This window comes from Hydra vulgaris, chromosome 08 (genome assembly GCF_038396675.1).
Source record: "Hydra vulgaris chromosome 08, alternate assembly HydraT2T_AEP".
NCBI lineage: Eukaryota > Metazoa > Cnidaria > Hydrozoa > Anthoathecata > Hydridae > Hydra > Hydra vulgaris.
The window spans coordinates 35,672,532-35,686,873 of record NC_088927.1 but is presented as its reverse complement, the minus strand read 5'-3'; the positions used below and the strand labels follow the sequence as shown (position 1 = coordinate 35,686,873).

Below are 14,342 nucleotides of genomic sequence, written 5' to 3'. Positions count from 1 at the left end.
TTATTATTAAATAATATAACAATAATAATATTAATAATAATAATTATAATAATATTTATTATAAAATAATAATATAACAATAATAATATTATTTGTTTTTTATATGTAAAAAAAGTTATTTCTGAGTTAAGTTTACGCAAATATAATATTTAAAAAAAATAACACATTTAAAAAAAGACAACTTACATAAAAGTAATTTGAAAAAAATGGTTATTTAATTTTCTAATTTACTTTGTAAGTAAGTAGAATGTAAGTTATATTATTTACTTCTTCAAATAACAGTCATTTCATGTTTATTTAATATAAATTTTGAGATTTGAGCGTATTCATAGCCATTGCCCGTAGATGAAGTGGGGGCATAACTGCATATAGAGGCACAACCATTTATAAACATACATTTCATTGGTAAAATAGTTACCCTCATTTTGTTTATGTCAATAAACAAAATGAGGGTAATTGTTGCCTGTTGCGTTTCTGAAGTTGTGCATAACAGTAGTTATTTTGATAAAAATATTATATTTACATCATATTTTTCCAGACTTTCTAAAACTCTGTTAAAATATAAAGCTAATAGTACAAATTGTTATTTTATTTATGTATATCTGGTGTGCAAACGTGCAACAAAATCATTTTATTTATGTATATCTGGTGCGCAAACGTGCAACAAAATCATTTTATTTATGTATATCTGGTGTGCAAACGTGCAACAAAATCAGCAAATTAAGCTGTAAAAATTGTAAAGAAAATGTACCACGGAAAGTGTAGCCCCAACGATTTTTGTACGGGTGCGGTTGTGCCTCACAATGGGGGCACAACCGTTGTTTTCACTAAGTTTAATTTTTGTGTACTAACATTTAGTTGTGTAATTTTTGTGTAATAACACAATAACATTAAAAACCGTTTTATTTTTTTTTTAATTGTTACAATTCAAAGCTGATTAATGTGATTATTTAAATAACTGTTAAAAAAACACGTTTTGTTTTTATTTTCATATAACATTAATCCTATCTGATATAATCTAGTTCATAGAGACGTATTTATCAAATATAATCTTTATTTTGTTTTATCAGATATAATCTATCTTAAAAAGTAAGGAAAGCAGGTAAATCTTTTACTATAGGTTGTGGGCACCCCAATAACTTTTTGCATTGGCGTCCAACCCGCAAAAGAAAAATTAGAAAATTAAAATCTTATTCAATTAAAATAGTGCTTTAGAATAAACTTGTAATTATTTTTTAACCGTATATTTGAGTTCATGAGTGATTGTCGGTTTTCAGTTGTTCCGGAATCTTGCAATTAATTAAAGCTAGAGTTCTAAAACTTTCAACATTTCTAAAACTTTCAACATTTGTGTAATTTTGATAAACGTGCATGTTAAAATTGTTTTCAGAGCCAACCGTGAACTCCATTTTTTTGAATCTTGTGATTGATTTTAAGTTATCTTCTAGCAGGGGTGGATCCCAAGTCCGCCTTTACCCATGTCCAGCATAGGCAGCCACTGCGGGGCCAAGTGTTTAAAAAACATTTTTTAAACGAATTGTGAAATGTTTTATGAATGTTTTATGAAAAAATTGGTCTGCTGCATTAATTACACTAAGGATGACGGAATGTTATATTATAAGTGTCTAACTTTTGCTATTAATTAATGTTATATTGCGTTTTAAAAGGTTTGTTTTTTTAATAATAGGTTTCAGCCAACATTAAAATAACTGTAAGATTAAAATTATTTATCGTAACATTTGAAATACAAAGGTAAAAACCAATTTAGAAAAAATCTTTTTTCACTTAGACATTAAAAATAAATGAACAAGGCAAGAAAAAGTCCAAAGACAAAGGAAAGAAAGAAGAAAATTTAAAGCGAATTTTAAACCAAAATGTTTTTTGCGTTATGTTGAACTAAAGGCTAGCCTGGTGGATCCAGCATTTTTTGGTCTTTGAGATAACTTTTAGACATAGAGCAAATGCCAAAGGTTTGTATGGTTATACTTGTGTCAAATACAAGTGATGATTGTATATGATTAATGAAGTATAAACATTACAATCAAATATAAACAAATAGAATTGCGATGATTGGACCCTTGGAACAAAAAAGTCCCAAAATACTACCCCCTCCTCCCAAACCCCACACGTGAAAGCAAGAAGTTGATAAAATATTTTTTGTACTATTCTCAAATGGACTTTTATTTAACGATAAATTTTAAGTTTTATACTAAAACTTCACAGCGTTCAAAAATTATGACCATATGAAATTTGTAACTCCTTCAAATTGAGTTCAAACTTTATACAGTAAAACACTGAAATATTGTACTACAAAAATTAAAATTTTTCAATGAATATAAATCTGATTGAAGATAGTACAAAATATATTTAATCAACTTGTTGCTCTAACGTTTATGGCATAGAGGAGGCGAAAATTTTTGAGCATGTTTGTTAGTCAAAGACTCAAAAACCTTGTTTATGATAGGAGGAAGACTAATGGGGCGGTAGTTGGAATAGTCAGATTGCTCTCCAGAATTAATGAAAATAGAGATAATAGGGAACAGATGCTGCTATGCAGCAGACTGGAAAACGAGACTTTGATAAGCACTTGTTAAATACTTTTGAAAATATAGGTAATAGCTCCGGAGAACACTTCTGCAAGACTGTAACAAATATATTGTCCAGACCACAAGCTGTAGAAGACTTTAAGCAGGATATCACTTTAGATACGGAAGCTGGAGTGATATGAATGTCAAGCAATGGATCAACTTATTTGTCGGTTATATCAGGTAGGATGTGTTAGTGGAATCAAAAGACAAGATTGATGAAAAGTTCTTAGCAAACAGCTCAACTTTGTCTTAAGGCGAGGTAGCAAAATCTAAACCAAGCAAGAAAGGTGGAATAACAGTTTTACTCTTATTATAGATCTTATTAAAGATTCTCCAAAGTCTCTTGAGCCTAATTTTTGAGATATAGTACAAGATTTTGTGACCTGAGAATAACCTTATTACAATGGTTTTTAGCAACAGTAAACAGACAGTTGAAATGTTAACAATTAGTGATTGAGCCGACTAAAAAAAAAAGAAAGCCCTTTCGAGTCCTTAATACAATGTGGGGGTGGGTGTGTGGGAATAGAAAGGAGAGGGGGGGAGATTTAAGTCCAGATTATTAAAAGGGGTAGGTGGGATTTAATAAGGAGGGGGAAGGGGGATTTTTTTATGTTACAACAAGTATTTTTTTTTAATTTCAGTTTATAAATCCGAACTAACATTTTTTACAAAACACGCTTAAAACTATATCTAGCCTAGCTTACGGTCAAACGCGCATTTTCTAGCAGCTGTTTTATCTTAATTTCAATATTTTATTTAATATGTTGATAAAAGTTTATACTTTTTATTAAGATATACTTTATGAGACAAATCGAAATTTATTAGGTCGGCGATTTTTAAAGTCTGTTTACACTGAAAGTTCTTGTTTTTATCAGTGACTAAAAGAATTTACTTATTTTTAGGGCCGATTTTCACTTTTAATTTTTGTTAGTTTTAAGATATTAAGTTTTTGCTGACAAGTATAAGTTAATAAACGGGGGAGGGAAGGGTCAAAATAAACTTGGGGTGGGTGGGAAAATTTTCCAAAAAATATTTAACGTCTCCACAAATTAACAATATCTAAGGTCCCTTTTTGTTATAATAGAGGTTTTGTTTTCAAGACTTTAAAAAAAGGCTAGAAATTTCAAACTAAGGGTAGGATATGTGATATAACCTTAATAAGGTAAAATATTCTACATTATATTACTAATAATTATTTATCATACGATTTTTGACCTTAAAGATAGAAAATTATCTTAAAGGTCAAAAAAAAGGAAAAAATAATTATTAGTAATATAATTTTTTACCAGGGTCTTCTATAAAATACGCACGCAAGTATGGGGGTTTACTAAAAAAGTAAGGATGCGTACGAGAGAGAGGGGGGTGTTTAAGACAGCGAGTTCGTACGCGGTTTGACTATCTCTCTCAGCATTGAACTTCACGAGTTTAAAAAATCATTATTTTGAGAGAGGGTGGGCTTGGTTGAAAGCATACAGGTGCGTACAACGAGGAAGTGTCTATTTAATTAGTGGCTTTACTGCGTACGTACTTTATGGATGCCTTTACTATATAAGGTTAAAAATAATACCTTACTAAGGGTATATCGCATATTCTCTCTATAGGAGAAATTGCTGGATTTTTTTTTTTAAAGAGTGTAAAACTGTAATGCCCAAAGTTTGACACAAAAAACTTTAATAACTAAAGATTTCCTAAAAAAATTAAAATCTTCAATTTTAAAAAAAAGCATGTTAGAATAACTTGTGACTTTTTATATTTAAAATTAGACTCTTTTTGTATTTATTATCTAAAGAAATCAACAATTCCCACCCAGTGTGGACCAATCCCACCCAGTGTGGATGTCATTAATCTAAATAAGATTAATTTTGATCATTGTTCATAACATAAAATTCTAACTCTTATATACATTATAATAACTTGAAATTAAAAAATAAATATTGAACCATATACGTACAGAATCAAATAATTTTTACACTATGGTATAAATAGTTACATTATGGTATAATAGCTATATATAAGCTAGATTAGATGAATTCGAAAACTCTAAGTGGAATTTTCTACATCAAACTTTTCAACTTTTTCTTTAATAATAGGTGCATGAAGCTGAAAAAATGAAAAATAATATAGTAATAACTAATACAAATTAATAAAAATATATAGAAATTAAAATATGTACAGATTAATAGTAGTTAATACAAATTATTATTATCTACACAAATAATTTTGTTTAGTAAGAGACTAGGCAACGAACCTTTTACAAATACTATCGTAAAATGATAAAAAATTTAAGGGTCAACTTTCATTTTCATGCACAAACATAACTTACGTAAAACTTATGCAAATTTTTTAATCATTTTACACCCTGTCTAATCCAAGATCAACCTCATTTGAAAGTACCAAAGAAATCCACCAAAAAAGGCATTATATAGACCTTATGAGTACATTTAAAGGTGTTTTAGGTTTTGCATTTTAACATGTGGATTTTGGATTTTTTGTGTTCGAAATGGTTAACTTTCAAAAATGAAATAAACCCAAAACTTTTATATCTTCAAAATGAAATAAAATGAGAGATAGTTTACAAATAATTGTGGCAGTCAGAACTCGAGGAAAAATTACCCCAATAACTTTTTCCACTTGACCTCCGTCAAGAAAAACATTTTTATATAAAAAAAAAAACACTTTATTTTATAGTAAACCAAAGCTCTTTTATATATTTCAAATTTTATTAAAAATACTCTTGGTGTTTAGAAACGGTGACCATGCAAAATTTACAACCCCCTCAACATGAGGGGGTTCAATTAATTACATCATCATAACTCTAAAACACAAAAACAAAAATTGATTAAACTTAAATTTTTTTTAAATGAATATTGATTTACTTTAGAGTAATTTTTTTTTCTAAAAATGATTATTTTCGTAGATTGTAGGGTTCAAGAGGAAAAAATATATTGTGGTACTTTTGTAAAAATGCTGAATGTTGTTCCAAAAACTTATTGCCTTTAACATTAAAAAAAAATACGATTCAACCTTGTTTGTTTAAATGTTTAAAATCCAAATTTGACTTTTTCAAACTTAAAACATTTCAAAACAACACATCTAAAGTACTTAAAAGGTCGAGATAAGTTCTCTACAGATGTCTATCTATAATAATTTTTCTATTTCCTTGCAAATATTTATATTTTAATTGAAAATTAAAAATTTTTCATAATAAATTATCTTGAGTGCATAAACTATATATATAGCCAAAAATATACAGATACCATAGCGTTGTATAGTAAGAGATAATTGTGGAATACTAGAGAAAAGAAACAAATAGTATTTTTTTACAGATTTAAGTTAACATTTTAGTTTTTAATACATATACTTTCATACAATACTTTGATTTTTTTGTTACAAATGCTTGCTATTAAAGTAAACAACACAATTAAAATTTTTTTCCTCCATATTCTGGATGATCAGAACAGTGCTTGTATCTTTACAAATGAGCATTGAATTTTAAGTGCAATGCTTCAGTTGCATGTTCACTAAAGATTCCAAGTGAAGATTGACGTTTTAACACAAATTCTTCAACGTGGTAGAAGACAGCATGAACCTTTGGTGCGAATGATATTGGTAAAAATAGGAAAGATGTTTTGAATTTCTTAATTTCAGACCTAAAGCTTTCCTTTAGCATTGTTTTAAAACACGAAGAAACAACTTTTTGAAATGTTTCAGAGTTTTAATAAAACCAAAAACTTCATAAGCACAGACTTTTTCAACCATTCTTTGGAGAATGTCAATGTTTTAAAAACTTACGGCAATCATTGCTTATGAAGTGTCCGCTATGGTATAGCTGGAGCTAAATGTGCAACTCAGCTGGCCATTTTTTGGCTCCAGGGCACAAGTTTGAAAGATTTTTGAAAAGATGATTAACAATTCCAAGAAGAAGATGAAGTTCCATTAGCAGAATAACATCTAAATTGAGCACCGAGTTGTCCATATTGATCAACGGTGAATGGATTACATTTGAAATTTTTTTTGCTTAAATCTGAGCCATTAGCAACAAACTTAGCATATCTTTCCTTCAATGTGCTAAAAGATTTTAGAGATTCACATTTTGATAGATTGTCGGAATTGACATTGCACCAGCAGCAAGAATGTTTGCTTAAATGGGATTGAATTCCACAAATAATATTTGCCATTTTAAAATCACAGTGTAAAATGCCACGTCATTCAGTTGAATAATATTCATTACACTTTGACATTCTCGCATGTTTCAAATAGATTTTCAATAATGGCAAGAATGAGCTAACATTTAATACCTGAATTTAGAGATATTGAATCTGTCGACACTGTGAATCTGTTAGCATGGGACGTTTTATTTGTTGAAAACTACTTGTTTTGTTACTTTTGTCAGTTATTTTAATAACATCATTTCCAAAACAGATCCCTTGCCATCAATTGTATGATATGTGTTATAAAATAAAAGTAATAATAAATATAAATGTAAACAACAGTTTTCACTGCTAAATATTATTGAACTTTAAATATTTTAAATTATAAAAAATGTATAACTACCTGGTATTAATTGGTATTAATTGGAAATAACCTTATTCCATTTGCTTGGCTAAGCAAGACTTTTTCTCAGGAGGAAAATCTTTTGCTTCACCACAGTAGTTGCAATTTGCTCTGCTCCAACTTGATCTTCTTTGACCAAATCTTGCAAGTTTTGGCATCTTGTTATGATCGTGCAAGAATGATTGGAGCCTTGAGCTATAATTGACAAACAATGTGTACATCTTTTTTTCTGTTGACAGAAGGAAAGATTTGAAAAGGTTTCAGGTTTGCAAGATGTGCTATCTTTAGGATTTATATAGTGTGTCGTTGGTCCTAAAGGATGCTTTTCATTAAATTTAAGCTTTTCAATATGGAAAATAAGACAATCACATGCATTAGAAGTTCATGTCAAAGGCTTGATAACTATCATAGAGAAATTGTAAAGATGCACCAATGAACACATAATACCACTAGCATCTTTTTTTTCCGTAAAATAATTCGACATTAGTTGCAAATACCACATCGAACTTGCTTATCTGCATGATTTATGCCATTTTTTACAAACTTTTGAATTCTTGCAATAATAAAGTCATTTAAATCTGTCACCTTTTCTGATACATAATAAACATACAGAACTTCTACAGACTTGTGTTCTACATGACTTTTTGCTTTATTTGTCATTGTAATTTATTTCTTTAAATTGTTTTTAATTTTAAAGCTGACTATTTTCTTGCAACAAAATATTTTTTTTTGAATGTTTTCAATTCACATTTAATATTAATCCAACTACCACAATTACTGATTAATAAATCAAACTATTTCAAGGGTTGCATTAAAAAAAAGATTAGGTTTTCCGAATTATTTTTTAATTACCACAATCTGATGCCACTTGTTTACTTTCATTACTATGTTTGAGGTTAATTAAAAACTCATCATATGATAGGTTTTGAATTAAACCTAAAAATAAAAGCTCAAGTACCATATAAACAAAATTGGTTCATGGAATAAATTAACAAGTGATTTTCCAAAATTTTTTGTAATTACCATTATTACTTACCAATATTACTAACTTACTAATGTTAATCTTTAAATTTTAAGAAAATAATATTTGGCAACAAAATTAAAAAAATTTTTTTAAAAGTTTTTCGTCATTTTTTTTTTTAAAGAATTACCCCAACGTATTTACCCTCTTTAACCTTATCTAGAACAATACTTAAAAAAATTTTTTTTTTTTTTTGCTATCCTCAAGTAAATAAAAATTCATTAAAAAGATTCAATCTGTTGATGAAGACACAGAGATGAACCAAAGTTTTCATCTCCTTATCGTGATATTCAAGATCCAAACTTTACGTTGGAAGGGAGATTTTTTTATGGTTGAAAAAGTAATCATTAAAAAGGTAATGCATAATTATATAGAATTTCCTCACTTTTACATTTATGTTCTGTGCATATTTCATATTTCCATTTCACAAGTCTATAATTTCCATTTGAGCAACTTTTTATGACACAATGATATGTCATTGTAACACAATGGTACCAATAACTACTTATTAAAATTAAAACAAGAATAATAAAAGTTAAATTTAAAAAAGTTTTATTTTTAAAATATTTCAGATTAAAAAAACATTTTCTATTCAAAAAATAACTTGATTCCTTCATAAAAATTTTTAAGAATTTTGAAAACCGTGTATTGTAAATTTTACATGATCACACTAAACATCAAGAGTTTTGTTGATGAAATTTGAAATATATATAAAAGAGCTTTGATCTATTATAAAATAACATATTTTTTTTTAACAAAAATATAATTTTTCTAGACAGGGGTAAAGAGGCAAAAATTATTGGGGTATTTTTTCAGCCAAATTCTGAATGCTGTAATTTTTTTAAAACAATCTTTATTTGATATCATTATGAAGATATAAAAATTTTGAGTTTATTTCATGCTTGGAAGTTTTTAACACCAAAAATCCAAAATCCACCTGTTAAAATGCAAAAATCTGGTTCAAACAAAATTAAAAGATTTTAAAAATGCCTCTAGATGTACTCATAAGGTCTATAAAATGCTTCCATCGTGCATATATATATTAGAATAATATTAATAAAAAACTACAATTAAATTTGAATTTGAAACTTAATATATATATATATATATATATATATATATATATATATATATATATATATATATATATATATATATATATATACACACACACACAGTGCCGGCTCAAGGTATTTTGCCGCCTGAGGCAAGATCCCAGTTTGCCGCCCTAACAAAAAAGCACCAATATATTAAAAAAATACCTTAAAGTAAAACTATGAGTGACGTATAAAATCGTATATTTGCAAAACATTAAATCCAAACAGTACAAACACAATAAGCAAGCAAAATACATACAAAATGGGCATATTTTAACATGACTTAGTAAAAGAAGTTTACTTTCCAACTCTTTTCAGATGCAAAAGCCTTCAATAATTCAGTAAAATCTAATTTTTTAGCCATATCCCTTTCTATGGAAATTAAAGAAAGACCTGTCAAACGATTTTGTGACAGTAGATCTTAAGTAATCTTTAATTAATTTTAGTTTTGAAAAACTACGCTCTCCAGATGCAACTGGCCTGGCAACAGGCAATACTGGCTGTGTTAACAGAATTCATAAAGCGTTAGAAACATTTGGAGTGAAATTATTGTTTCTTAAAATAAACTCTAATACTTTTAATGGTGATGTTTTTGGTTCAATTAATTCAGACAATGCAAGCAATTCATCTAATAATTCCATGCCATCAATATCTGCAGAAGTATCTGTGCTTAATATTTTTTGAAGATTTAAACATTTTTCTCTAAGAATTTCCTTTGAAAAATCTTTTTTAATATTTGCAATATCGTACAGGAATTAAAAAGCATCACAGCGTTCATTTAACTGATTAAATCTTTCTTCAATCCAATTTATAGCACTATCCAAAATGCAATTAAAACATTCTATTTTAAATCTATCTTTTGGATTTATAATGGGATCATCTTGAGTTTCATAAGAAAGCATTTGTTTTTTAAACCTTGGTCTAATAGAAACTTCAAATGAAAACGATGGCTCCAAATCTAATTCAGCTGCAATTAATTCTGCATCAGAAATAACTTTTCTAAAAGCTTCATCTGAGTGATGTAACTTTAAGAAGTTAACAGTTTTGTTCAAAGTTTGTTTGGCTTCAGAAATGTCAATTTCAATATTCTGAATAACTTTGCTTGCTAAGTTTACTTGGTTCAAAGTATTGAACCATATCACAGTACAGCAACAAAATTTAAAGTTTTTTATCTTTTGAGCTAATACCTCTGCTTCATGACATGAAGATGGATCATAAGAAATGTCCTGGCTGATTTCAAAAAGAGCATCAAAGATTTCTCCAGCACAGTATCAAAAAGGTCACACAGCATCAATCCTGCTTTCCTATCTTGTTGCACTCAAAGGTTTTGGAAAGATTTTTTTTCCTAGATGATTTTTCAAAACTGTCCATCTATGAGATGATCCACTAAGAAAGTCATAAATGGCTTGCACCATTCCAAAATAAGCCACAGCCTCTCTAGATGATTTTGCAGCATCATTAATGACCAAATTTAATGAATAGCATGACATGGTACAAAGAAGGCTCTGCTGTTCTTGTCCAATATTCTTTTCTGCACTCCTGACTGATGTCCTCTCATATTTGTACCGTTGTCGTAGCCCTGTCCACGCATATCTTCAATTGGAATCCCAGTTTGAGTCAACATTTGTAGAATAACATCTGTGAGTGCTGCACCAGTTGTCTGCTCTACAGGTATGAAATCGATGAAATGTTCACAACTTTTTAAATGAGAAAAATAATGGAAACTTCCCCAACTAGTGTTGGGGAAGTTTCCATTATTTTTCTCATGTAAAACATCAGAATTTCCACGAAAGGCAAGACATTGTTCTGCTAAAAATGTCACTATTACCTGATGACTAAAAAATGAGACAACTTTAAAATTGTTATTATAGCCATAGTTACATAGCTATCAAATTTAATTTAAAACAAATTTATAAATAATTATATGATACTTAAAAAAAAAATTTATTGGTTTTCAATAACATCATTAAAAGCAATTTGACCTAGACGAACTGAAGTTATTGATATAATCAAAGAGACTAGCACCTTTTCCTTGCACTTCTTCATTCTTTTGAATTTGACGTCGCTAGTTGTAGATGACACGTCGCTAGAATAGAAGTCATTGTTGCCAGCCAATGTTGTATTCGCATATGTGAAATATGATTCGTCATCCAAGACAAAATCAAAATTCCTAAAATTGCGATATATATGCTGACACAAAGGTTTGATTCGAGCTAGTTGGCTTTCACTTTGATGTGGAATCATTTTCTTCTTGTAATATCTAATATTCATCTTGTTTTTAAGAATTTTAGATATATATGATTGGTCACAATGGAATCTTCGGGCTACTTGACTTTGTGAAACACTGTGATGATGATCAAATGCCTTTTTTGATCTATGTGCTTTTCGACCATTTTTTTCGCCTTTGGACCGCTTCCTTTTTTTCGTTGATAGCCTAAATTATTGTCTACATGTCCTAGAACATGATATATGGTCGCTTTCGATGCTCCTTCATCTAGAAAGTGTTTTACTGTGAAGATTTTTGGCTTTTCCAGATGCGAATTTCTAAATTGGCAAATGCGTTTTCTTAGGTCTTCTTGCAAACTTGTTTTATACGGAGCCATTTTAATTAATATTTTAAAACTATAATATAATTTTAATAGAGTATTAAATTCCCTATAAATATACTAATTTATTTCAATTGCATGATTATGAATAACATACATAAATTGATTTAAATTTTGTCTCATTTTTTAGTCATCAGGTGTTATTGCAAATAATCTTTCCAGAACTAACGGTGTATTTCTACACTGAGAAAGTTGTTGTGATGCATCAATTGTTTTGTTGATATATAGTTGGTTTGCTAATTCCATCCATTTGCTTAATGAACAGATGTGATTTTTAGAAGTTTCATGTTCCTTCAGCTGTCTGTGCAAATTTTTCCAGTCTCCAAAACTGATTGTCTTCAAATTATTGCCCATGTCACCAAACAAAGATCCTGGCTTATATAGACTATATAAGCCAGGATCTTTTAACAACTTCACCATTCTTGAGTACTTTTTGCGTGCATGAAGGATTAAATCTTCTGTTTTTGGGATTGACAGGAAATAGAAAAGATGGATTAGGTGCTGATGGACCATTTTTAACAAGAGTCACTCAAAGATTATCTGAAATTCCATCAGGCCAATTGGCAGGATCTGTCAGATCTGTAGTTGATAAAGTTTGAAAACTCTGTTCTTCTTCTGGCAATGCAACTTGCGAAGTTGTAGATAAATTTGCTTCATCTCCCAATTTAGATTTTTCACCTTTCAGTTCATTTTTCACTTCCAAGTTTGAACTTGTTGTTGCATCTTGAATTTCATGGATTTCATCACAAACACTAACATCACAAGGATCTCTCATAGTTGTTGTTGGCTTGCATTATTGTTATTAAAAAAATTGCTTCAAGATTCAGACATTTGTTCATCCTCTTCTCTTCGTTTTTTTTTTTGCTTTCTGTAGAAATCACCAGACTTCTTTGTTTTATGTCCTACCATTTTTATCTATGGATGTCAGAAAATATATAATCAAAACTCAAAATGCCACTCTAGGAAAGTGCCGCCCGTGGCAGCTGCCTCTCTTGCCTGAGCCTAGAGCCAGCACTGTGTATATATATATATATATATATATATATATATATATATATATATATATATATATATATATATATATATATATATATATATATACACACACAGGGGGTGCAAAAAAAAAAAAGCCACACTCAAATTTTCTATTAAAAAAAACAAAAAATGTCTTAAACTCATATAATAAAAGTAATTCAGGACAATTTTTATAAAAATGTATATAATATTAGTGTACATTACATATAATGAAAAGAAATTAGAATTTGTTCAGTATTTTTCATGTTTTAGCTGTGGTAGTACTTAATTGGCCATCCTTTGTTTCTTATGACTTCTACGCATCTAGAAGGCATATAATCTACAAGTTTTTTTAATAAGCCATTTGGAAAAGCATTTCAACCCACAAGAACAGTTTGGATCAGTTCATATTTATTTGTTGCCCTACGATCTTACAATTTTCTATCCAATATAGACCAAAGATTTTCTATTGGATTTAAATCAGGAGACTGTGCTGGCCAAGACATAACTGGTATCAATTTTGATTCCAGGTATCTTTTATTTAACCGTGTCGTATGTTAGGTATTGTTATCTTGTTGAAAGATGTAGCCATTATTAGGGAAAAGTTCTTCTATACTTGGTCCAAGTTGATTAACTAAGATTTTGTGATACAAATGCTGGTCCATAACAGCCTCCACCTGGTAAAGCTTTTCAACTTTGTGTGCACTAAAACAACCTCAAACATTAATATTTTTGTCATGTTTAATGGTTGCCTCGCATGTTTGGGGGTTGAACTTTTCCCTAATTAATTTCCAGCAGTGAGATCGACCATTACAAAAGAGACTCATTGCTCTAAATAACTTTAGCTCATTGCTCACATGTCCAATCTTTAGGCTCAATGCACCACTTTATTCTTTTTTTGCGATTGATTTTACAAACAAAGGTTTTTTTATTTGCTTTTTAGTAAAAAACTCACCTGATGCTTTTATTCGATAAGATATAGTCAATTTTGAGATATTAGTAAGGTTCAAATCTAGTTTTATCTCAGAACATGTAATTTTAGGATTTTTTTTGACGGGATTAGGAATATAGCAATCTTCCTTTTTTGAAGTTTTAGGCTTTCTCCCTGACCCAACTGACCTTCAGCTGTATCAACATTTCTTTACCAATCTACTAATAGTTGAGTTTTGTCATTTAAAATGTTTTCCAATGCTTCTATGAGACTCTCCTTGGTCAGCAGTTTCAATAACTCGTCCAATTTCTATATCTGTTCATTGTTTTCAAAAATATTATGTGTTTGTATTAATCTGTTTTTTAAAGATTTTATTTAAATAAATATTTGTGTATATATAAACATAACTTTTCTGATTTTTCACTACCACCTCCAATTTTTATAGTTTTTCATTATACATTATATACTTATAACCAAGAAAAAATGTTAGTGTGGCTTTTTTTTTACACCCCACTGTATATATATATATAG

General features: G+C 29.1%; 1 protein-coding gene across 3 annotated transcripts in view; it reads right to left on the bottom strand.

Annotated features, from left to right (window-relative positions):
* Positions 1-4,502: 4,502 nt before the first annotated feature.
* Positions 4,503-14,342, bottom strand: part of LOC136083792 (ribonuclease H2 subunit C-like) — a 34,567-nt gene continuing 24,727 nt past the window's right edge. For all 3 annotated transcript variants that reach the window (XR_010640096.1, XM_065803570.1, XM_065803569.1), the window contains one exon: positions 4,503-4,688. Coding sequence is in view for 2 of the 3 variants with exons in the window: in XM_065803570.1 (XP_065659642.1) it covers positions 4,629-4,688 (60 nt within the window). In the remaining variant the exon portion in view is untranslated. The remainder of the gene's footprint in view (positions 4,689-14,342) is intronic.